At 44.5% G+C, this 25,846-nt stretch overlaps 1 protein-coding gene across 1 annotated transcript; it reads right to left on the bottom strand.

Moving 5' to 3' along the window:
* Window positions 1-935: 935 nt before the first annotated feature.
* LOC119393660 (uncharacterized) lies at window positions 936-25,497 on the bottom strand. Its single transcript, XM_049415027.1, has 6 exons — window positions 25,445-25,497; window positions 25,203-25,324; window positions 18,096-18,334; window positions 16,957-17,079; window positions 14,051-14,241; window positions 936-5,959 (listed from the first exon to the last, which is right to left on the bottom strand). Exons 2-6 carry the CDS (start codon window positions 25,267-25,269, stop codon window positions 5,953-5,955), a joined length of 627 nt encoding a protein of 208 aa, XP_049270984.1. The 5' UTR covers window positions 25,270-25,324; window positions 25,445-25,497; the 3' UTR covers window positions 936-5,952.
* Between the last annotated feature and the right edge of the window lie 349 nt (window positions 25,498-25,846).

The raw sequence follows: 25,846 nt of genomic DNA on the forward strand, positions 1-25,846 counted from the left end.
CAACACTGCCCCCGCGATTCTGCCGTCTGCGGCGTCGCGCGCTTTACCACATGGACCATTCTGTGCTTGAGGGGAAACCATCGCCGCCCTATCTGTCGGAGACCGGCGGCGCGCCTTTGCTTGTCTTGGCACAAAAAAGAAAAAAAAAACGTCATTCCCCCATTGGAAACACGCCTCAACTCATTTCCGACACAAAAAAACAATGTAACGAGATACCCGTGTCCTGCATAGTATCGCGATATAGGCGATACATCGTAAATGTATTTCACTACTGAGATACAAATACATTTTTCAAATGTATCTCGATACAGAAATACAGATACTCAAAAGTATCTCTGAAATACTATCGCGATACTCTTGTATCGCGATACTGCCCAGCCCTGGGTTCAACTATACCTTTTCTATGTTCGTGCGTGCGTTTGTGTGTATATACATGCAAAATTGAAAAACTTCGCGTGGGAGGGGGGGTAGAACCCCCCCCCCCTTCACATTCCCTCTGCCTGGGCTGCATAATCGCATCTGAATGACTAGTAGTTGACGTAAAATAACGGCACCAAGGAAGGAATGGGCGACATCATTCGTATTTTTTGGCAGTAATGTAGTTTATTATGGCATAAATGAAAATGAATTAAAGTGGACGAAAAAACAACTTGCCGTCGGTGGGGAACGAACCCACAACCTTCGAATTCGAAGGTTGTGGGTCTGTAATCCAATGAGCTTATGCCAGTGGAGCAAAAATACAGTGGCTTTGGGTTTATTGTGTTCTCAATTATGTATAGACTGCTTCAACCTAACGCAAGCTAGACTAGTTAGTAGTAGCAACCAAACTGTGTTGTAACAAGATGCGTCAGTAAAGATATGCAAATTGGGGAATTTCACTGGCAACGCGGGTAACAGAGGGGCAGCAAAGAGGCAGTAAGAGATGGCAAAAAAAGTTGGATGTAGACAAAACTCATACACAGCATCTTTATTTTTACAGAGTAATCAGAACAGTTTTAAAATCATATAACCTTTAACTGAGTGTGTAATAGTTGGATGAAAGTGCGTAATAGCATCTTCAGTTTTATGTACACACAAAGGTGAGAAGAGCATTTCCACAATGACACAAAAACGAACAAGACATTCATTGGGACAGCTTTGAAGATTGACATTCCAACATTACGATAGCGAAAGATGACAGTATTTGAATGTGGTGGTGCACTTACGCAAGAGGACCAAAGAATGTTGTATATAGTACTACTTGTATACAGTTGGTAGCTTTAACATAGCACACAAACTGGGATCCCTTCAAGGCACTTGTTTTGAATGTTGAATGTAGGCACAATTAAAGCCAGAGTGCAAGGCACATGCCACTCCATACAGAGTGCAGCTTCATACTGCTATTCAGAAAGGAGACTGCAGGACTCTTTTGACATATTCACATCTCCAAAAGTACATGTCAGAAAATACTTTCCTCGCCAGATTGCTTACAATACCGGCACACAACATCACTATTAAAGGTGCTAGCTTGTATTTTTTTCCATCTCTACGAGGGCTTCACAAAAAGGGTTCCATAAAGGGTCAAAATGAATGCAACCTGATCCCACTTTTGCCCACATTAAAACAGAAGTTATAGATTGTTGGATCTAATGGAGATATCGCACACTGCATCCATCGATCAGAGGTCCGTGAGCAGCAAGAGAGCCACGAGGCAGCTGCGTTAAAGACTCTTCATGATGCGTACCTTGAAATTTGTATGATTTGTGCGTCCACGATGGCTGCGCCCTGAATGCTTTTGATAATGCTCGAGAGAGGAATTTGTAACACATGCGTGGAGAAATGCTTCAACTTTGGCTTGTATAGCACGCAGGCGTTCGCATGGCACAGTTTCTGCACATGCTGGCTTGCCATCGCACTAAGTCAGTTTTCTAATCAAAATGTTTGACAAGCACTTCGATGCACATGATAGGCATTGCTCCATGCCAGCAGTACATTACATGAGAATTTAGACTTAGCCTTACGACCTGTTCTGCAGCACAATTGACTTGTAACTCTTCTTCTTTTCTCTTAAGAGAAATAAAACAATCTTTCGTATTCCTGACACTATGTTTTAGCATAGAGACGCTGTATGCGCATGCGTTCGGCGCTGTATGACACGGAGTGTGCAGCCGAAGGGGGAAAAAAAAAGGCCTGTCTTGTGTATTATTGTGAGGTCCCCATCACAGGTGATGGCCCTTGAGATTAAAGATAACCTGGTGGTGATATCTGGTTAGGCGGACTTAAACGTAATGCCGTGCCTCTGTCCCCACCCCCACTTCATTCTCTGTATGCGAAAAGCACACAGGCGATAAGAGGCGAAGGGTTCCGCGGCACTCGAGAAAAGCTGTTGGGGTTCCTCAAGGCCAGTAAGTGTTAGAACCCCTGATCTATATTAATGCATGCTTTCATGAAAAAGCAATTTTAGAGGCAGCTGAGACCTTGTTATGTATGCTTCAACTGTAGTATAATGAGTGCATTCTGCTTGCTAGCCATGATGTTTCATGACTGTATTACAAGAAGCTTGCATAAAAGAGATCTCCGTTTGTATGCAGAATAAAATTCCTACAAAAGAAACGATTTTTACACTATTTTAATGCAACTTCACCCACTCTGGTATCACATCACCCTGAAAAAAAAAAGTATGGGCAGGTCGCAAATGCACTGCAGTCTTATTAATGACACAGCATCTCAAGGCACTAGCTCTCGCGAGGAAACAACGCGAGAAAATGGAACATAACGCATGTGTCAGATTATTCGAGGAGCAACACTGGCAAGAGAGAATCATGCATGTGATTGCAGCCTAATGGAGAGAGCACTGGGCTGTCGTGCTGGAAGACAAAGATCTTATCATAGGCCGGACATTCCTTAAAGGTGAACTTCAACCACTTTGGAGGTACCTAACAGTAAGCACAAAAATTTGTCAGAGTGGTCACAAACTCTGAAGTTTGTAAGAAATGTAGTCTGATAAAGGAGTGTGTGCAAGTTTGCCCATGATGAACACATGTGCAGCTGTTAAGACGTCACGATCATGACATCCACTGTATACAGCACCTGCTACATCACAGGAGCACTTTTCCTCCACATAAAAACAGGCTGTCTTTGGCTGCTGACCCATAAGACACAAGGGGAAAAAAATATCCCAGATTTTAAACATTAAAACAGTTAAACAGTGTTTAACCAGCCTCCCCCTGCATCCTGGATGAACTGACATTACATTGTGTTGATGGCAGTCACATGGGGTGGCTTAAGGTTTCACAGATAGACCTTTCCTTTCAATGTAGCACTAACCAAACAGCACTAGAATTTTTGTCATGGTAATACATTGTTCCAATACATGGAACATCCCACGCACACATGCAAGGAAAAAAAAAAAAAAAACCACAAGGCTACAAGGCTTTGGGAACACTCAACTGAGATCAAATGGTATGTGAACGATAACTATACAAATATGATGCTTCTTGTACATATTATGTTTTCCAACTTAATGCAATGGATAACTTGCAAAGCTGTACGTGAAATACTGATACACTGATAAACATGAGGGCAGGTGCCTTACTTGACTACCTGCAAGCCCTTGGACCAGCCTCTTTCATATAAGGTATATATATAGTACATCATTTCAAATAGGTATAAAAGAGTGTAAAAGAAGCTACAGTCCTAAAATTAACTACAAATTCACTTGACAGTGAAAAACCCGATTACAGCAAAGTGAAATATGGCTTTAAAGGCTGCTTGGAGCAAGTGCCACATGTGGAAGACCATTGTTACTTGTGGGATGCGTGGCTGAGCCCACTCACAGGACTTATACTATAAAACTCTGCCCTAAAATGCACTCACAATTTCATGCGATAATTCTGGCAGTATGTACACCAAAGTGACACATCTGTCAATGTGGCACAAATTAAATTTGACGCAGCTTTTCAGACAATGCTATGCCAACTAATCAATGTTTGTCACATATTCTGAGGAATACCATCTCTTCCACACATGCGCAAAAAACGTGTTTAGTACGATTACTCCTGGTCTACTGCTCATAGACGTGCGCAGAGTTCTCTATTAGGGAGAGCCAAGCATCACCGCAGCACCCTGCCCCTTCCGTTGGCCGAGACCGAAACAAACAAACAAAACAAAAACTTTGCAATGAATGCAAAAATGAAAATGAAGCGATGATGTGGTGTTCACGACCGCCTGCCTTCGGTACGCCCCGGCTTTCCGGGGTTAATGGTGGGAAGTAAACAGTTCTCGGAATGCAACGGTGGGAATAATGAGAAATAATTAGAGCCAACCATGAAACCAGAATTTTCTAGACTGCAAAAGTGCTCTCTCTGTTGTGTCTCAGTAGAGTCCCAGTGCCTTGCCAGGCCATCGAGGTGTTATCCACCATGCAGAGGTAGAAATTTTGCAAGGGAAGCAGAATCACATGCACCCTCTCAGTTGAGGGTGCCCCTTATAGCCAAAGGGTAGCTTTACATAATACACATATTTTTGGGACAATGGATCCTAATGAAAAGTGTTAGGCTGGCTTTTGGGGACTACATACAGTGCATGTTTTGCTCAAAATATGCCAGCCCGTTAAAATGATTACTTTGCAGCTGGCACATAGTTTATGCACAAGAGCAAGAACATGCCATGTGCAATGCAGGAAAGCCAGCCTGACACCTTTTTTTTTAGAAGTGCACCGTGAATAAAATGTAGGCTTCAGGTGGTTCACCTTCATGCAAGTAAGAAAACAGAGGAAAAGAAGAAGAGAAAAGGACAAACTTAATAATATGCTCTAGCCATTTCTTTGGCGCTGTTTTCCATCCAACATGAAATGAACACAACAGCCACGAAGCAACTACAAGAAATGAAATACAAGAAACAAAACACGAAAGAAGTCTAACGAACAGCAGTTGAGATCTGCGGTATTGCATGAAATGTGCTCATTTAGTGCAACAAAGTTAGTTTTTCCTAAAGGACAACCACAATGAAATTTCACTTTGGCTTAATTCGTAATCAGTCAGTAGTAAATATACCCCAATGAAGAAATCTTCGCAAGGCATCAGAGCCCGTAATGGCAAAATTTTGTTAGTAGCTTAGAGCACCTCAGTGAACAATGCATGTTGTCACAAGGTCCAGGCATGCTGTCTCGAAGATACTTCAGTGTCCCCTTATCTCAAAAGGCATGCTGAGGGACCGCACATTGTAGGTCATGCACCAATTTCAGCAAGTGGTAATGGCAGTGTTTTTTTTTTTTCAGTTTCGGTAATCAAAACAGCAATCTTTTGCTAGCCTTTGTGACACTTCCACTTGCATTTCAATCATCAAGTTTTACAAGGCAGCTCTACTATATGAAACTGGACTTTTCACGCAAACAACAGACTTACTTTCACCTTTGAAGCTTGAAGCTACCATCAAAAATGTAAAGTACGGATGTCCAGTAGCATGATGCATGTTTACATTGACTAAAATTTAACACACTTCTTGACAGAAACCCTACATTTTCTGTTTGCCAGATGTGTCATGACTGGGCTGCCTATGCCTACTGGTGCAGGTGGACAGACATCACTCCTCAAATGGTTCGTTCTTTGTGGTGCAACAGCACACTTGCTAGGGCAGACTTGTGGCAGTGGACCTTCACACACACACCAATTTCACATTACAAGCCAAACCACATGGCAGTTCGTAACTTCCCCTCGTGTCTGCTTGATCAAATTCGCACAGACGTCATCTTACATCGAAGTGCAATGGTGTAGACCCCTCAAGGTGATGAAGCAGGCAGCAGAAGAGTTCAGAGGTTGTCGTTTGCGATGGATTTCAGCTCGACAGGGTGCTCCACCGACTCCTGAAGCTCAAGCAGATGAAGCAGATGTTTCTCCATGATTGGCTGATTTTTGTTGATCACCGTCTGAATTATCTGCTCGGTGTCCAGGTCAAGCTGAAGCTTCTCTCCTGCTAGAATCTACGGGGAAAAACACCAAAGGTTAGCAGCTGCCACAGCTAAAAGCTGCATTCAGTCTTCTTGGTTAAAAACGCAAAAACAATATAGAAAGTACATCAAATTAATATTCAGAATCTGGCTTTCATCTGAGAAGTGGCTTGTATCATAGCATCTTGCAAAATTGGAGCAAAGAACCGTGCAAGCAACTGCGCTCCATAAATTTTAAACTTCGAGGTTGCATCACACAGGGGTAGCATAACAAGTAAAAAGCATAATCCGATGAGGAATGTAAAAAAAGGTACTTTTTCTTTGCATTGTAAACATTAAAGAGACGCTAAAGAGAAGAATAAATTGTGCTGTATCATCAAATTACCCCCCTATTACAATGAAAAAAGTACCAAAATTTGAGAAAATGCCTCGTAATCCCCAGTGCTGCACTGAAATAGCGGTGCTAGGGTTTCAGGGTAAAATTCCAAGACATGGGACCATTTTCTTCATTTCATATTCTTCTCTAAGAAGTATCCTGTTACCACAATGTTAACACACAATGATTTGGTGTTTTTTCTAGTCCACTTTTACTGGTGGTGACTATTAAAGGGGTAGTGACACCTTTTTTCGAAGGCGAGTTTGGTCTGCCATACAAGTCTCCTGTATACAGAGACTGCTCTGAGCAAGTGTGAAGCTCAACAAATGCTGATAAGATATTTCATTTTGATATTAAAATCAATTTTTCCATGGCACACCTACTGACATCGACACTAGCCTGACGTCAGGCTACAGTACAAATTCTGGTGACTTCACGCAGCAGGCTGGCTAGTTGTGATGACGTTAGGTACCAAAACTTCCAAGATGGCCACTTGTGCATCACCAACAAGGCCACAGTGCGGAGCGGCCGTGGAAACGTCACTATATATTGTGCGAGCACGTGACAAGAAGCTCATACCGTGTTGTGATGTCAGGGTACAGTAGGAACCGAAACTAGCCTTTAAAAACATACTGTAATTACTTTTTCAGGGTGCACTCGCGCTTAGCGCTACCTTTTCTAGGCTCTTGAGGGCTTGGACTTTCATTTGACGCAAGAAAACGACAACTGAAAATATTCGTGTCAGTACCCCTTTAATAAAATGATGGAATACAGTGGAATGTTGCTAAATAGAACCTGACAGCAACACACACACACACACACACACACACACACACACACACACACACACACACACACACACACACACACACACACACACACACACACACACACACAAAAAGTATGTTCTATTTAACAGGAGTTTTGTTTACTGAGAGAGATGTATAGATGTGCAACAGGACCATTATGCTGAGAAGCCCAGTCAAACTGCTTTAAAGGGACCGACAACTGCCCAGAACATGAAATGAGATAACTTCACTGATGGAAAAATTGTCCGTCGCATTGACTCAAATCAACCCTCTTTTTTTCGTGAGACGTGGATATATATATTTTTATTTCTTAATTGAAAGTTGCGAAAAATGAACATGAACGATCCGATGTACCCGGCCACGTGATCGTTGATTGCTGTACGCAGTTGATGTTTTTGTCAGTAATGAAATATTGTTTGTTTCTTTATATTAAAAGGTATTACTCTATAAAAATGTACATATAGGCCTGCGTTAGTAAAACGCATTAAAGTGGCGCTGCCTTTGTGTGATGTAATGATCCCATGCTCGTCAGCGCGTCTTGAGTAACTTTTCACCGTGCTCATGCAACCGTGCACGCAGTTTCCAGGTCGCTAAGACCTTGGAGCGACATAGTCTTGCTATACAGTCAAACCCCGCTACAACGAAATTGACGGTGCTCGGAAAAATGTTCGTTGAAGCGAACATTTCGTTGTAGTGAAATCGAAAAAAATATGGCTGACCTGAGCTAGTAGAACAGTGAAACTTTTATTTCCAATATTCAAAAAGTGTCTGCTGCTTCCTTTGCGTCCCCAGCAGCATTATGACGCGATTCTCATATATGCATAGTGACGCCACGCTGAAAAGCACGCAGAAATAATGGCTTCCGCGAACAAATCAAACAGGCACGGGCGCGCAACACGAACTGCACAGTTGCACCAATACACTAACACTAGCTATTCGCCGACAACGGCGACATGCAGGCGAGCTATCGCGGAGCGATGACTTACGCATTATTCTATGCTATTCTTATCCACCACTCGCGGCTGGCTGATCCCGTTGATAACGCGGACGAATTGTTGCTCCGACAACCGGTCGCACTGGCCAAGCGCGAAAAGCACGAAAAGCATTGGCATTGGAAAAGGCACCATTCCGCGACTGCACCCCACGGCTGCTCGCGTTGATAACGCGGATGTGGCGGATGTACCGTCGCTCTGACCACTAGCGAAGCGCGAAAAGCACGAAAAGTATTGGAAAGGCATCGGAAAAGCTATCGTTTCGCGATTGCACCCCAGTGTCGACAACTGAGCTTTGGCTTCGGATTGTCTGCGACTCAGAAGCAACTCAAGCCAGTTGCGAAAGCAGGGCAGTCTGATCACCGTCGCTATCAAGCAATGGCGGCCCCCATGCTCAGTCAACAGCGGCGGTTTCTGGTGGTTCTAACACGCGATTCAGACTTTGAATTCATATTTTTATGTTCTAAAATGCATCAAAATGTACGAGATAGTGTTTATTGCATGGTAAATTAAATTTTTGAGCCCGGAATGGCATCGTCAAATTTCGTTGAAGCGGAACGGCAGCAGAAAAAGTGTTTGTTGTGGCGAGCATATTTATGCATTGACTCCTATGGACTGTTGACGGGGAACCGAGAATTTTTCGTTGGACCGGAAATTTCGTTGAAGCGGAGTTCGTTGTAGCAGAGTTCGACTGTACCTACACTTTGTCTCAGAAATGACGCGTGCTGCTACTCGGTGCAGCCACGCATATGTGTAGTGACGTTTTTGATGACTTGGCTAGGCTCGTGCATCGACAGAGTAACGACGCCGGGACAAGCCACCCATGACACAGGCGCAGGCAACCTTGGACGCATGCGCACACAACGCGGTACAAATACAGGGAAGGTGTATAACGCCACATCATATCATTGTAACAGCTTGTTATTTTAAAAAATACATGTAGCTGAAAAGCTCTAAATAAAGGTGGTTAAGCTTAGTTACAGGAACTCCTGCGAAAGCAGAACAACGATAGTTCTCACAAATCGCAAGAAGGGCTAGCGGCATCGCTATCAATTCTCAGCGTTGCTGGAAGAAAGGTGCGTCCGTGTTTAGAGCCTTTCAGATCGAAAAATACTGCTTGCAAAATTACTACGTACTTTTGGGATTAACTACTGCAGCTACAAACACTGCGAAAGGTGGGCTTTCTGTCGCGCCGTAAAAAAAATGGGTTGAGAAAAATCAGTTGTCGGTCCCCTTAATAAGGTCTGCAAGCTATCTAATCTTAAACATCTGGATATTTTTGTATTTTTGGCCCACAGAAACTTTTCCTGGTCGACATGCAGCTGATGATATTTTTCTTTTTTTGAGCCACTGGCAAGTACATGTCGCAGGCATGTAAGAAAAGACACGACACAGCTATCTTCAGCATGCGAATAACCGTATTTACTCAATTGTAACGCAAGTCTTTTTTCCAGATTCTTGCTACCTTAAGTTTACCCTCGCATCAGAATCGAATATACAAATTCAAGTTGTCGAAAAAGTGCAATGATGCACCCAATTCTAATCAAAGTCTACAGTTTTACCATTTCGTGATCTATGTTGGCAACATGTGCCAACCAAACGCCATTTTAATCCACCACACGCCAATAACTATTGCCTTCATTTCAGTCTGTTTCAAGACAGTGCGCACTTTGTATTTGTTCATGTGTTGTCATGTGTGGTGATTTCGGTGGCACTGGAATTACTAGAGTTTACTGGAAAGTTGCAGGAATTTTAGCGCTTTCTGATTGATTTGTGCTGTTCTTCAAATGTGCCATTGGGGCACATTGGCAACGCGAATCAGACTGCTTTGTACCTTGATTTGCCTTTGACCAGGACTGTGAACAAGAAGTCCGCATTAGGACCACTGGGAACGAAAAGACCAGGTTAACAGTAATGCTGGTGTACTTGGCAGATGGCCACAGCCTGCTGTTATACAATTTCTCATCGCAAGACTATTCCAAAAGAAACCTTTCCTAGGAATGCCAGTGTTCGCTGTCAGAAAAAGGGATGCATATGAAGTATCTTCAGTCTTTGAACGGATTCACACAATGTGGTGCTGGTGACCAGGTGCTCTTCTTTACCGGTTATCAATCCTTGTACTATATACTGGATTCGTTTTGCAGACACCTCCCCTCCCAGGTCAACAAGCTGGCAGAGACTAAAACGCACCTGGCCATCATTCTTGATGGGATGACGATGATTCTGCAACTTTCTGCAACTACTCCATAAGTGCTTGAACAAACCGTTTATGAACAGAACACGCAAGTTTTACAATGATTGGATTTATGAAGATCAAAACCTGACACCCTCGGGAAAAACCAAGTGGCCAAGCACTTCCCTGCTTGCCTAGTGGGTGTCTGCCACTTGGTACGTTCTCCCACATAGCATGGCGGTTCGTGCTTTCAAAAAATCTTCAATATAAAATGTGGTCAACTGCACCGAAGACTAAATTCTCTGGGAGGATGAGAGTCAGAAGGACTCTCTTTCCGCAAACTCATCCGACGGTGACGACTAGCAAAAACACCACGTTTTTAAGACAGATAATGGCTTTTAGTTGCAGCGTTTGAAAAATAAATGCACTTTTTCATGCCTATGCTGGCCTCGTGTTACTTTGGTGGTTTTTCTTCTTTCGTTGCCAGACACAACAAAAAGTCACCTGTCGCGTTACAATTGAGTAAATACGGAAGTTTCCTTGGCTTTCATGACAAAAGTGGTGTGTCACAATTTGTTCTTCATTAGAAACAGATATGACCCACATAGGTTGCATTCAAGCATGAAATGAACCTACGCGAACTCACAACAAAATATACTTTGTTGCCATTTTGTGATGGCAATGACACTGCATCTGAACTTATGACAGTAGGCAGTTGGCAATCCAGCAAACGTGGTTTCAATTCTGTATTCAATGGACCTTTCCGCAAATCACAGCGCCGCGCTATCCCCTGGCACGCGCAAAGCACTGTGGGAAAAAAAGAATGCAAGTGCATGGGAGAACGAGCTGCCCTCCATACAATGTTGTTCCTACCGCGAGCTTGAGTAATTTTGTGCGTGTGCTCATGTGTTCTAGTTAATCATTGTACCGCGTGATCACTGGTGGCTTGTCCTAGTGAAATAATTTCCACAAGACAAGGAGGCGCGCTGACGTGCTGTGTTCCAGGTTGTGATAACACAATGAAGTATGCACACCTTTTGTTCCCCTATTTCCCTAAAAACGAGAAGCGGAAGAGGTGTGGGTGCAGTGAATAAACCGGCAAAGACACAGAGGACGGTTTACACTTTGCCAACCCTCTGCGCATGATGGTTTGTCTGCTTTGAAATTTCTGTAGCCTGGAATGGCATGTTTGGTTGCACCGTGTCTGGCTTTCTGGGTAGTAGCACTGGCCTCGCAGAATGACGATGGAAAATCTCTCAACTGCACATTTAGGGACCCTTTGAAACAAAAGAGTAATGGCACTTGCCGAGATATCACACCTACAAAATAGTCATGAAATGTACGGCGACATAAATGAAAGGTTCGCTAAGCCATGCGTCGTACTCGGTGTGATGTTTAAGCATAGCTGTTAAATGAGAGTGAGAAGAAAAAGATAGATGAGGCACTAGTACACACCCTTGCAATTATTGCGCGAGCGTTGCGTATGGGAGGTGGTAGTGCCTAATACCTCCAGGAAGTGAAGAATGTACGCTTGGATATGGTGTCCGCAAATCGTAGTCAAAGCTAGCACGCCGACGACCGAAATTTAAACTCCGCTTTCGGTGGCCACGTATCCGAGAAAACAAGGATCGTCAAGCAGGTACCGCATTTTACGCAGAAGGGCACGGTATATATGTGACTTGTGTTAATGTGTTACATCAAAACGTAAGCCGTGAGGGCGCACCGCAACATATCTCGTAGAGACAGGTACCTATGGCCAAGAAATGCTGCAGGAAGTTTTAACCCTTTAATGCCTGAATTATGAAAGCACCGAAGAAAAAATTTTGTTTTTCATTTTTCTGCTTTAAATAGCAACCTTAACTTAAATCAGCAGTTGTATTATCTAAAATGCAACTTTAATGCATACTTCGCGGTATGTCGCAAATTAGCGACAACCGGCACTTAAGCCAATAGTGGTTCAATATAGGGATATGTTCAATGCAACGCAATTATGGCATCCCCGCATCAATGAAGCGGATCTGCTCAGGGCGACGTAACCTGGCGTCGTCATTGTCGTTCAATGCAAGTCTGACTTTATTGCCTCCTACCAATCACGTGACATCGTGTCGGCCACCGTGTGGACCCTAAACTCCGCCGCCCAGTATCTTGGGAGTCGACAGAATGACATGAAGGTGACGTCACCGAGAAATAGATCTAGCTCGCCACGAGACAGTCCTTTGTTCGGATTTTTTTTTTGCGTCGCAAACAGATTGCTCTGCTGAACCATGGGATCCATGAAGGTGTCATAAAAAATTCCTCGAAATATTCAATAGGAGCTCGGACAGTGTCCCATTGAGGAAGAGCAGTTTTTCACTGTGGCATGTTTCGCTGTTCTTGGCAGTATTTTATTCTCCATCACACTGCATGTTTTAGAGGCACAAGCTTGGTTGGTCTACCACATCTTCGTCTTCATCCTCACTGCTCGATGCAGACACCACTCGTGCTTGTGCAGGAGGATCGGGATCGACATTGTCGTATTCGCTGTCACTGAGACAGCTCTCGTCACTTTTATCTTCGGGTGGCAAGCGCGTGCGAAGCCTTTTTTCCCATAAAATGAGCTGAAGTTCATTGTGAACTTGTCATACCGGCTGTCCTCACTGACTGACTCAAATGCCGGATGTCGCGAATTCGCGACATACCACAGAAGCGAGGATCGTGCAGGAAATAACGTACTTGAAAACAACGTGACATGTCGTATGCAACCTCTTGTATGCGTGCACACCGAAAAATTTTTATAGCAGATGGAACTTACGTCCCTCGGGCAGAAAACAACGAAGAAGTGAGAGCTGTTGCACGTGCTTCGCGCTCTCCGGCAACTGATACACAACACTGGGTTCCAGCTTGCAATACCTTAATGCAATGGCGCTAGATGTCTCGTGCTGAAAGCTACGTTCACCGCAAATACGTGACAGCCGCCGTTGAAGGCAGCAACGCGTTTCGTGTGTTACTTGGTCGGCGTCTTTCGGTATGTCGCGAATTCGCGACAACCGGCAGTAAAGGGTTAATGGTTATAACCACTGTTAAGCATTCTGTTTAATGCATTCCAATTATGAAAATGCGATACAAAGTACAACGAAAAATCTCCTTTTTATGTTCATTGTTACAATGCCAAACATACAGTCGAAGTCCGACATTGAAAGTTTAGAGAAAATATAGTTTTATACAGTTTGGAGGATTGTTGCGTGATACATAATTTATATAAGCAGTGAATCGTTCGGATAAGCCCGCTCTGCGTGAACGCGGTTCGAGCAAGCAGTTTTCCGCAGCTAAGGGCTCGCACTACACAATGAAAGGCGTAAGCTGCGAGCAAAGTGACTGTTTACATTGTTGCTGCTAACTTCTGTTGCACCACATGACATGCCTTGACAGATGCAACGTGGCTTACTCCGTAGCCTACGATGACCAGCATGATGGCGTCCAGAGAGACTGTGTGACCCGACTAACCACATGCATTACCACAAGTCCGAGTGCGCAGCTAAAGCAGACGAAGGGGTACGGCACTCTTTTTCCCGTAATGCGCTGCGCTGACGCATGGTGCCACGCACGACTTTTAGGAAAGGTCCATTGCCACACGCAGGAAATTTTACTCAATTAGTATGAAAAAACAAGAAGGTGCACCTTAGATTCGAGTAAATATGGTGTCCATTATCATCAGAAAACAAAATATTTTTCAAATTAGTATTATTTTATCCTACCACCCTCTATGAGAAAATATGACTCTTTCATGTTGCGCACCTTTTCCAGGCCTGTCCGTGGGATAGTCGTGGAAGGTCACCAGCGATCTGGTCCACGAGACGCTTGACAGTCACCACAAACCCTTCAAGGTCGCGCGAGTCACTGTCCAGGCGTTTCTTCTTCATCACCAGGTTCATCACGTACTGGCGAGACTTCTTGCAAGTGTCCAGAAGCCATGACATGGACTTGCCCTGTACAGAGCAGTGGCGGCTGTAGCCATTAAAACAACAAAACATTGAAACTTAAGCCTGCAATGCCCACTTGCTCACACTAAGCTACAAACCATTTTCCTTTTTTGGTAATCACAGGCAAGCTTGAAAATCCAGGGCTGTGAGCAGGAATGTTTCAAAACTGGCATGTTTCCATAAAAATTTTCAGTTAGTCTTCTTATCAGTTGAACACCCCCTATGACAAGCATTACAACAAAATTACTACCATAACGAACAATTTCAGATTCTGCAGCGTCCTTACAATACTGAACTAGCAGGGACAGCTGGAGTATATTCATAGTTAAAGAAAGCACGGGGGAAAAAAAAGAGAGAAAAAAAAAAACCCATTGGCACAGAAGAACAAAGAGGACAGGACGACATGCTAGCGCGTCGTCCTGTCCCCTTTGTTTTTTCTTTACAATGACTAATTTTCTGAGGTCTAAGCAAACTCCTACAATGATGTTTTTGCAAACATACCTGGGTAAAGAAGGGGGTGCTTGCACAGTACAGTAAAAGCTCGTTAATTCGGATTTCACGGGACCGGAAAAAATGTCCGAATTAACCGAATGCTGAATTAACGAATGAACAGGAAAACAACATTAAAATCAAGTTGGAGAAGCATACCTTTATTTGCTGAAGTATTTTGTAATGGTCGTCTGCGTTTTCACGCAGATTCCGGCTTACATTACAATTTTTTTTTTAACTTTTCCAAATGGACAACAGCACGCAAACTGTCGGAAGTGCTCAGGCAAACGCCCTCTAATATCAAAAGCGCCTCCGAGACTTCCCGTGAGGTGCGATGAGGTCGCGACATCATTAATAATTTCTTGATCGGGCAGGAGACCAGTCGTGGCGAGACAATCATCAATCGCGATGTAGTCCTGAAGGGTCATATCTGTGGGAAGGACAGCATCGAAGGTCGGGCAGTAACCGTCGGTGGACTCGGCTGACACCTCGTCGATGCCACCGTCGGCTACTGCCGCATGCTCGGGCCTCACATGTAAACACGGTCACAACGGGAAAAACAAGAACTCCGCAAGAAGAGACGGCGCCAACACAACACGAGAGAAAATGGCGTCGGAGGCGCAGTGGAGCGAAGAAAGAAGACGCCGACGTTCGGTGACGCCGCGATCGCCCCCACTAGTTGATGACGATGGCGATGTCACTCAAGTTTCGGTTTCGCCCCAGTGGTGCCAGCGCTGCTTTACCACACATTTGTGTAGCGGCAGCCGTCAGAATTTGTCCGAATTAAGCGGTGCGGAGCCCAATTCTGACGAATTAACGAAGGTTTGGTCCCATAGATTAACATGCACTTTGGCCGGGACCAATAGAGCCGTCCGAATTATCCGAATTTCCGGGTGTCGAATTAACGAGCTTTTACTGTATTGCCCCTAAATCTTGGATGGCAGCGTGACAAAATCATGGGGGCTCACAATTTCCTTCACAGTTGGGGCTGTGGTGGAAGACCCATGTCTATTTGCATGCATATTTACAACAACTGGTACGCCTGGCCCTGGAATTCATCATGGTGTACACCATAGTGCCCGGACCTGTCAGTCAGAAAGTTTTCCCCAGGGATCGGCGCTTGGTCAGGGGTGCTGAACCCCGCATTTTTTTGGGAGGTGCTTATGCACCTGTGACACCTGTGGGCGGGCGAGTGAGGCGGCCGCACCGTGGGACGGCACCGTGGAGCGGTTCGCATCGAACGAGGGCATGTCTTCACTTGAACACAGACATAAACGTTTGCAGATGCTCAAGACAGCTGCTGCCATCTCCTCGGAAGTTGACGACCCCCACTCAGACTCATCCTCCTCATTGGGAGTTCTCAGGTTCGGGTCACTCAAAGTGTGGAACTCGTATGTTGACATTGTGTGGTGCAGTTGTGGCCCATTTGGACATTGATCTCGACCATGCTCCTCACCAAATGTATTGAGTGGCCCCCTTCACTCTTTCTGGTGGGTGAAGCACTAAGACGGCAAGACACCGGGTTGGCGGAAGCTGCTGCCATTGCTTCCCAAGTGTCTCAGTGTTAGCAGACGCGGAGCTACACTCAAACCTCGTTATAACGAACACGGATATAACGAATTATCGGTTATAACGAAGTAAATGAAGAATAGCCTTGTCATAGCTACAGTGTTAAAAATAAACGTTTATAACGAATTTTCGGATATAACGAAGTTATTTTCGTGGCAGATGAGACTTTGTTATAATGAGGTTTGAGTGTATATAAGCCGAAGACTTCTGTACAAAACTGCTCTCTCTCCCTTTTGTAACTATGTAAGTAAACCTCTGTTCTCTGTTAAAGGAACTGACAACTGGTCACAACGTGTGATTAGATCCTGGTAGAAACGAAAAGACCGTGAAATATAGTGACAGATTACAGCATCCTTTTCGCTTTGAGAGTAGAACTTACATTTTTAAATCATGCTTAAAAGTAACAAAAACTGGTATGTTGCGCAGCCTTGCGGAAGAGCCTTGAAGCTGGATTATGAAGTCGGTCACTTTGCTGTACGTTGTCACGTAGTCTGATGCTGTCATGCGCGCCGTAATTGGTCCTCAAAGTTAGAGTATGTATATTATTATCAATAATACACTCAACTCTAAGCTTTTCTTTTCCTTCTCCATGGCCACAGGCCACCTTCAACAAGCAGGCTTGAAGCATGCGCACAGCTGCACAGTATGTACATGACTGCCTACCCTGAGAGAGTAGGTCTGAGCAAACTCCTTCCAGACGGCTTCAGTTGGCTGTGGAAAATATGCGTCTAACTTCTCCAGCACAAAGCCAGGGGGCAGGGCCTTCTCAGCATAGACAATGATCTCCTGGTAAGGGCAAAGAAGTGGGAAGAACAGAGATGAGAGCTACACTACAGCAAATGTGAAAAAAAAAAACAAGGAAGTCAACATCTCCAATGCACATGCCTGCGACGTCTGGTTTATATGTGAAAACTACCTATAATAAACTTTATGAATACATCCACATAAAGTTTTACATGCATGAAGAGTACTTTATCCACCCATTGCTCGTCCCAAAGTAAAACATGCTTTGTTGCTGTTCGCTTCACCATTTTGCCATCAGGCACTACCAACACTAATTTAGACTTGTAATGCTAATTACATTTTTTGTATTCCATAAAGGATATAGTACACCAAAACGCATTAAGTTTCGAAAAAGCAAACGAACAGCAGAAAATGTCCGTTGATTTTTCCTCAAAAGCAGAGCAGTGAATTCCAAAGCCTAGATCATTAACAACCACAATCAGTGACACATACCCACATCCCCTTACTCCCATGGCCCCCCTTCATGGAATTTTTAACTACCACAGGATACGTGCCATAAAACGATATGACAACACCTGCCTGGCCAGCTTTTTTCTCTGGTCATTACCATGCAGCCCCACCCACCAAATACTTCCAGCTATTCCATTGGGAACACTTTATGTGCATACAGATAAAAACACATTTCTACATATTATAAAGAACATCTATAGTTAAAAGCGTAATGAAAAATGGCCATTGTTTAAGGTATCTGTGAACGTGATGAAGCTTCTACTATTTGGCAATGACAGTTATCAGTTTTGCACAAAGAACATTTTGGTATAAGAAGTGTTTAAATTATGGGGTTCGACATTCCGGAACAGCATAATAGGTGGGAGGGCTACGAAACAGTTGTCACAACCTTGGGTTTTTTAGCGTGTACCCAAAACCCAGTAAGGGAGTGTTTTTACAATTTCCCTACATAAAAATGTAGCTGCTGAAGCCTTGTGGACAAAGTCAGCTACTGGCATCTAGTGAAAAAACAAGGAGAAAAAAAAGAGCAAGAAGAATATGCCACGTACCAACAGCCGGGCACGCAAGATGAGAGGCACAAGGACCTTTTCGGAGGTGAACTTTTGTCGAGAGTACATGTCCTGGAAAACATCTACGAGCACCTTGAGGACTGCAGGATCCCAAGTGGCGATTGTCTGGTATGATGAGGTCAAGTAGCCACTGAAGATGTGCACCAAGTACATTAGGCAGATGTATGGAGAGCTCAAATTGTACACAATGGTCTGCTTGTTACCCCGGCCACGCAGAGCTGCAGAGGAGAGATTAAAAATGAACAAATGGTTTCAGAAGCACCAAGAGCTTACGAATGATATCTTTGTTAGTCCTGGAAGCACACTTGAAGCAAAACTACTACACACCAATAGAACGACCACACTTTTCACAACGTGAGCGCATACATACCTGCATGCACCACCTTTAAAGGGTCCTTTCAAAGCCCCTACAGAATTATCTTACAAGTATTGGACTAGGTTGCCGCACGAATCTTCTGCCATAAAAATTTTGAGTTTTTAAAATATAAGCTGAGTCATAGGTGGCTATCACACGTTCAGATGACACTTCTCACTCCTTTCATCCCCACTAAAATGTTAGAAGGTACCGTATTTTCCTTTGTATAAGACGCACCTTTGCATAAGGAACACTCTCCCCACATTTAGACTTTCACAGAAAACTTTTTTATATAAGATGCACGTCTGTACAGATGCACCTATTTTTAGCTCGATCAACACGATAAAACAGAATTATGCACACTGAGTACATTCATTGCGAAATGTTGTAGTCACACAGGGCACTGAATATCCATAAACAGCATAAAACTTGTAGTTAGCATTGTTCTAAGGCATACACAACCAATACAGTAAGAGCTCATTAATTCGAACTGACACCCTGGTCCCGGCACAGTCCTGTGTATTTCTATGGGGGAAAACTCCTGATAGTTCGAACACGTCGGTATCAACAACGATTAATTCAAAATGGGAGCCCTTGCTTTTCATTTCTCCTTGCAGAAGTTGGCCCAGAGTGATCACAACGTGTTGCAAAACCAAACCAAACCAGATTTACTAGAGACGCAAAACAACGAAACAGCAGCATTTTTCAGCAGATGAGAATTCGGATGCTGCACTGGAGCTCTTGCGCAAGCTGCTAACGATGCTCATGAAGTCACGACAGAAGAAATGCAAGCAAATGCAAATTGCTGATTACATTCAATTTTGATTCCGTTAACTCTGCCATGTAAATAAACGTGTTTTGGAGCATAAATAGCATATATATTTCACATTAAAGCTCACTGCTCACATGAATACATGTCAGTGCTTATTTCTGGCATATCACTGACAGATCAATTAATTCTGTTCGCTGTTAGAGCTCCATGAGCCTAATTTATGAAATCACCTGCTACAAACATGTAGTACTGCCTAATTCGCGTTAACGATCCCAGAGGTGGCTTCTTCAGGTTCTGCCCGTGCAGTGTGGCGCGATGTCCGTTCATTCTAACGGCCGCTCACTAATTGGAACTCCGCTTAATTCGAACAATTTTATACACCCCTTTGAGTTCGATTTAATGAGCTTTTACTGTATTTATTCCATTTCACCCAAAGCCACTGAAGGCCACATCCTCTGGCATACTGTCAAAAGTTCTGCTGCTTCCGTTGGCAGCATCACAGGGTTGCAGTTGTTGGTCTCCGAGTGACTGTTACATGGCGTTTTAAGCACCTTGAAGCACATTGTTGGTGTTGCGTCTGCGACATTATGTGCTTGGCAGGAAATAACAAACAATGATTGCACCGCACCTAAAGTAACCTAAACACACGTACATAAGAGATAAATGGCGACCAGAAGATGGAAGCTGTGACTACTGCTAGACTACAGAGACATTTTATATGGAAACTGATGATGATAAAGTGGTGCTTTCAATCCTGTGACTCGTAGACCACAGGAGCTACAACATAACAATGAGACGTTCTGATACCCTCTTCTTATTTATTGCATCAGTTCCGTGGGTTTAATGCTCTGTTTAAGAACAAACAATATGAATAGCAAAATAGTAAGTGTGACAATGGTGGCCTTTATTGTGGCCATAACCTTCACAACCGGTGCACTGCTTAAAGGGATACTGAACAAAAATTTGAAAAAGCTACGAAAACACTTACATTCGACTCGGACGACACGACTGTTCCTGTACGCAGCGTTTATTTCACGTAATTTCGAGCAGTTGGCCGTATTTTTAGTGGATTGTGAGAGCGCGGCGGCTGCATGCCACTGCGCTTGTCGGCGGACGTGACGTCGAGTGCTCCAGCAAGAGGGGGGCAACCGGCACGCTCTCTCCTGCCCTGCCACTTCCCTTTCTCCACCTCTCCTCTCAAGAACCGAGGGTGGCTGGTGTGGCGCTGAGCCTTGTCCTCTTTTCCCCACATAGGAAACAAAATAGCGCTTATTCCTCAAAAACCGCTACAACTACCGAGCGTGTCGCGAGAGCGCAATGATGCAAGGTGCGAGTGACAGTGGTTCCACGAGCGGTCATTGCGACTCCGAGTTCGACAGGGCTCCAAAACGGATGCGCCAAATACAACCATATGCGTGTGACCGTTCTGCTGTGTCAAGCGACAGCAAGGACGACGAGCCAGACGAGCCGCCGTAGCCCAACGTGGGTCGGCAGCCGGGACCAGCAATTTACACAGTAACTCATAATCACTATCCTCGAAGTGTTCGGAGCACAAAAAGTCACGCTTTGAAGGCACCCACGTTGGCTGCGATGGGCGCGCAGCGCGAATCCATATCCTTCGAAGCTTCGGCTCTGTTGGAAAGGTATGACAGGGCACACCCTAGCGCAGAACAACGTTGAGGCATTCTGCGTTGTGTCAGGTGCTTCACCGTTCACATTACGTAGCAGCACACAACACAGACGGCAAATTCGTAGACGTGGGCGCAAGCTCCGCTTGAGAAAACAAATATACGGCCGAGAGCGCGGCAATGGCGTCGTTGGCTGCCGGTTGAGAACACGCACGGAGAACACCTTCCCGACCGTGAAAACACGTTTTGGGAGAGACGCGCGGCAGCGGGTGGCGGCTTGCGATGTCGATTGGTAAGCGATTTTGCTGCGAGCACGGTTGGCGAGTCACTATCCGCGGAGTTTCGCGTCACTTCCTCTCTAGTTCGCGGCGCGGCCGCTAGACGCGCCAATTCGCAAAAAATGCATTAAATTCATAATTTTCTGCTAGTCTCTGGCTGAAATGAAGGTTGTTTCAACAAATTTCAGCACCCAATCTTTCAATTGAGTCATTTATCTCGGCGGCGAAAATTTTGTTCAGTATCCCTTTAAACAGCGAGCAGCCGACATCTGAGGCCAAAGTCACTCGAACGTTTTAGGAAGATTAAATTTCTTTTTACAAATGCTGTTGTGAACATTTTATTATACTCGAGAACAAAGTGTGGACATGGTAGCGCAAGTGCGCATGATAATTACACATAAGTACCAGGCACATGTAGGAAGAAAAGGTGCACCTTATATATAGGAACATAAGGTACATAAGGATTGATGGCTAGAGTGCAAGGCCTCACCCAAAAGTTAGGTCTGTGAGCATTTTCTCTTGTATTCTGCTTTGGATGTGTTGGCCCCTACTTCTGGACTAGGCATGTGCTGTGCTGTCTAGGCAAGCTGAAGCTACTTGGGCTGCCACATGCTTGGAGGTACATCAATCACTGATGCCAATTGGAGCTCACAATCATAGGCTGGCGACTGCTTGCAGCTTGCCACGGTGAGCTAAAAGCCCTCACAAGTCCTCCAAGCAAACACATGGGTGCATAGCCTGTGAACTACATCAGCTGCTTGTAGCACCACCAACGGCCACTAGGAAAAGCTTGACAGTTAATTATGATAGTCAGCCATTGGCGATCAAAACACCTATGAATGACTCGCTTCGGTTGAGTAAACAACATGTCAAACACAGCCCAAGTAAAGAACTGCTCAAAGTGGCAGGTCAAGTTGATGCTAGCATTTGTAAAAACTTATGCAGCAGTCTTGTGGCCACACAAGTGGCTGCTACAGATTGCCAAGCGCACCATACAGTGTTTCTTTCCATAAAGAAGGTATGTATACATTCACACAAACGTTAATATGCATGTAATATCAGCTACTTGTACAGTCGAAACCCGTGGTAACGAAATCCTGAGGGAACGAAATTCTCACCGCAACGAAATATTTTCGGAGCACCGGCGAACGCCCATAGGAGTCAATGCATTTCGTAACTCGCGACTACGAAAGATATTTATACCGCAGTCCCTCATTAACGAAGCTTGACAGTTAATTATGATAGTCAGCCATTGGCGATCAAAACACCTATGAATGACTCGCTTCGGTTGAGTAAACAACATGTCAAACACAGCCCAAGTAAAGAACTGCTCAAAGTGGCAGGTCAAGTTGATGCTAGCATTTGTAAAAACTTATGCAGCAGTCTTGTGGCCACACAAGTGGCTGCTACAGATTGCCAAGCGCACCATACAGTGTTTCTTTCCATAAAGAAGGTATGTATACATTCACACAAACGTTAATATGCATGTAATATCAGCTACTTGTACAGTCGAAACCCGTGGTAACGAAATCCTGAGGGAACGAAATTCTCACCGCAACGAAATATTTTCGGAGCACCGGCGAACGCCCATAGGAGTCAATGCATTTCGTAACTCGCGACTACGAAAGATATTTATACCGCAGTCCCTCATTAACGAAATTTTTGAAACAAGAGTGCACAAATAATATACTCTCGCAACATTAACTACATTCGAAAACAGCTGAAATGCATTCATGCTACACTTAAATTGTGCAAAACTATCGCTACAGCGCACTTGAGAAGCAGCTGCCATCATTGTTTACAAAAAAAACAAAGCTGGCGACAATGATGATGATGGCTTGCCGAAACACCTGCTCGTTATTTGCGGACTAAGTAGCCAAATCCATATTCCTCATGGAGTTTCGTTCATTGGCTTGGCTCTGTGCTTGGCTTTGTCGGCTTTGCACGCACATGGTCACGTGTGTGGAGCCATTTGTGGAGAGTTTGCTTGGTCGCTTGGTGCAACGTGAACTGTGTGTTGCGATTGCTTCATCCGATTTCGCTGCCTGCGAAGATACTCCTCCAACGAAAAAGCGGAAGTTCATCACGCTGGAAGATATGGCTGCAATCATCAGTGAGGTGGAAAAGGGCAGGAAAAAAATGGACATCGCCGAAGCTCGCTGTCCACGATTCTGCGCTGATCCGCACTGATCCAGCGGAGCCGGAAGAAGGTTCGCCTGTAGGCACTTGATGACGGTACTGGTGACAGCGCAGTGCCGCCGTCACTGACCAGCTCATGGGGGCGAACTTTGTGCCGTGGCAAACGAGATTCCCGATCGGGAGGCACGAAAATGCTGCATGGTAAGGCCCGCCAAAGCAAACTTACTGACTTTTGGAAATAAACTGTGTTTTTTTGTAAATTCCATGTCTTTTCTGCCTCATTCTCGGGCCAACGAAATTCCCGCAAGAGCGAAATTTTGTGCTTTCCCCGCCGATTTCGTTATTGCGGGTTTCAACTGTAGTGGTAAGACGATAATAATCACAGGCACACAAGGTACACTCCAGTGAGAATGTTGCCTGCTGTGCTGTTGGCTTCATGAGTGTACAAAGACATTTTTTAATCCACAAGGCCCCACTGTGCAATGCCACAAATAGGCGTGCCATGTGCACGGAAGAATTTTCAGTCAATGGACTGCTTTCTCTTTTTGAATACCTTACACGCCTGTAAATTTATTTTCTCCAGTGTTCATCTTTAGTTTAATGGTGCATGCGCGGGCACCAATACAAATGAGAAAAACAAAAACAAAAGTGCATTGCTGGTGACGCATCTAAGTCATACACGTGCCCTCCCGCAAGTTTCTCGTGAATGGAATCGTGCAAATAATGATGACAGGACACCTGCCCACCTGACAGGAAAAAGCGTAGCAGACAATGCTCATAGCGAAAAGTGCCCTAAGTGCTCGCGTACATTATTGGCGCTCTCGCCATTTCAAAGTGCCAACATACTTCATGGTCGATACTGTGACGGTAATACGATACCATTCATGCCACGGTATGACCGCTCCATGTTAAATGTACCATGATCAAAAAAACCTTTCAGCTGTGCAAGTTGCTCGTTGTGTATGGTAACATGATGAGATGATTTTAATGGCTAATACGGATCTGGCAGATTGCAACAACCACGCGCCGACCATGACTGTACTTACCTTACGGTAAACCGGCACTGCTAAAAAGACCTTACTACTAAAAATCCGGGAGACTGTAGTCTGAAGTGAACAAAACAGAGCGATAGTTCTGTGCAGGCAATGCATGCAAGCAATGACCAACCCTGCTAGTTGAATCGAAACTTTAGGTGAGCAAGCGCACCGAGCCACACACCAGTCATAATTAAATAAAAATATCGCGAAAATGGTGCAGCAAAGCAAACACGGACACAGTGCTGGTTCCGTATTTGCTTTGCTGTCCCGTGAAAGCGGCTTTTTTTTTTTTTCTTCCCCTGGATGACTGCTCACCAACTACACCAACTTTGTATTATACTCCACTGTAACTCCAACGCCTGCGAGAGAGATCTGCGCTGTTTTTTTTTTTTCTTCTTTTTAAACTTCCAACGCAGCAGAGGTGATCGGGTCAGTGGGCGGACACCTGTTTGATTGGGGCACTGGTGTTACTTAACGTGCGTCCTCATTAATGCCCTGTTCATCGTTTTTTCGATGCACTTACCGTGATCAAGTCAAAACAATGCATGCCCAAAATGCCGAAGAAACTCCTTGCACTGAAACCGAGGAAAACAGCATCGGCGCGAACATCAATCGCTTGTAAAAACAACGGCATTCCGAACACTCGATTGATGAACAGTACCAACACGAAGCTTCCGCCACGGTAAGCTTAAACGTTTAGGAAAGGCGCGCTTTGTAAAACGGGATGTATCAACGGGGAAGACGCGGAATATGATGGCAAGGGACACGACAACATGCGGCTCCCGGTGCTGTCAAGCGGAAATAAACAAACAGAAAAAAAAACGTAGTTTGATACACTATCAGACGCGTAGCTGAATGAAAACTGGCGGTGCGTCACCTTTCACGGCATTGCCCATCTGGTATTTGAGGGCATGCTCGAGCACGAAGATCTCCACCGGCCCCATTGTTACCGTAGTCAACACGCCGCGGACGCCAGGCTTCAATCGCGACCACAGATCGCTGAAAACGGAGCAAAACAAATATGAATCGGTTAAAGTCTGCGTGCTTTCAGGAAATGTGATCAGAAGTAGTTACTCCAGTACAATACGAAGCATAACAGCAGAAAAAGACGTTACTTACCAGCAAAGATCCCTAAAACTTGAAAAATTTGCAACAGGCGGCAACGAACGATGGCTTTGGATACAGCTGTCTTTGGCTTTGCTTTGGCTTCTCACCTTATTGGTACAGATGAGGAGCCGCATTGTCGCAGCATATGTACTCCCGTTCCTTGCGTTTTCCAAAGTCCAGAAAAAATAAATACAGACACTGAGATACATTTGTAAACGATGTAACGGGATATTTCGAAGATACTTTTCCAAAAGGACGAAAAACGCATCCGGGAATACAAATACAGGAATACAGATACAAGAATACAGATTCTGAAACATTTTTAAGGTACGTGGATTCTTATGTTCTGCAAGTACTCTTTGAAGTGCAGCATAATATGGTGAATAATGTTGCAGCGGATTAAAACTCAAGTCA

Source organism: Rhipicephalus sanguineus, chromosome 1, assembly GCF_013339695.2.
Source record: "Rhipicephalus sanguineus isolate Rsan-2018 chromosome 1, BIME_Rsan_1.4, whole genome shotgun sequence".
NCBI classification, from domain to species: Eukaryota; Metazoa; Arthropoda; class Arachnida; order Ixodida; family Ixodidae; genus Rhipicephalus; species Rhipicephalus sanguineus.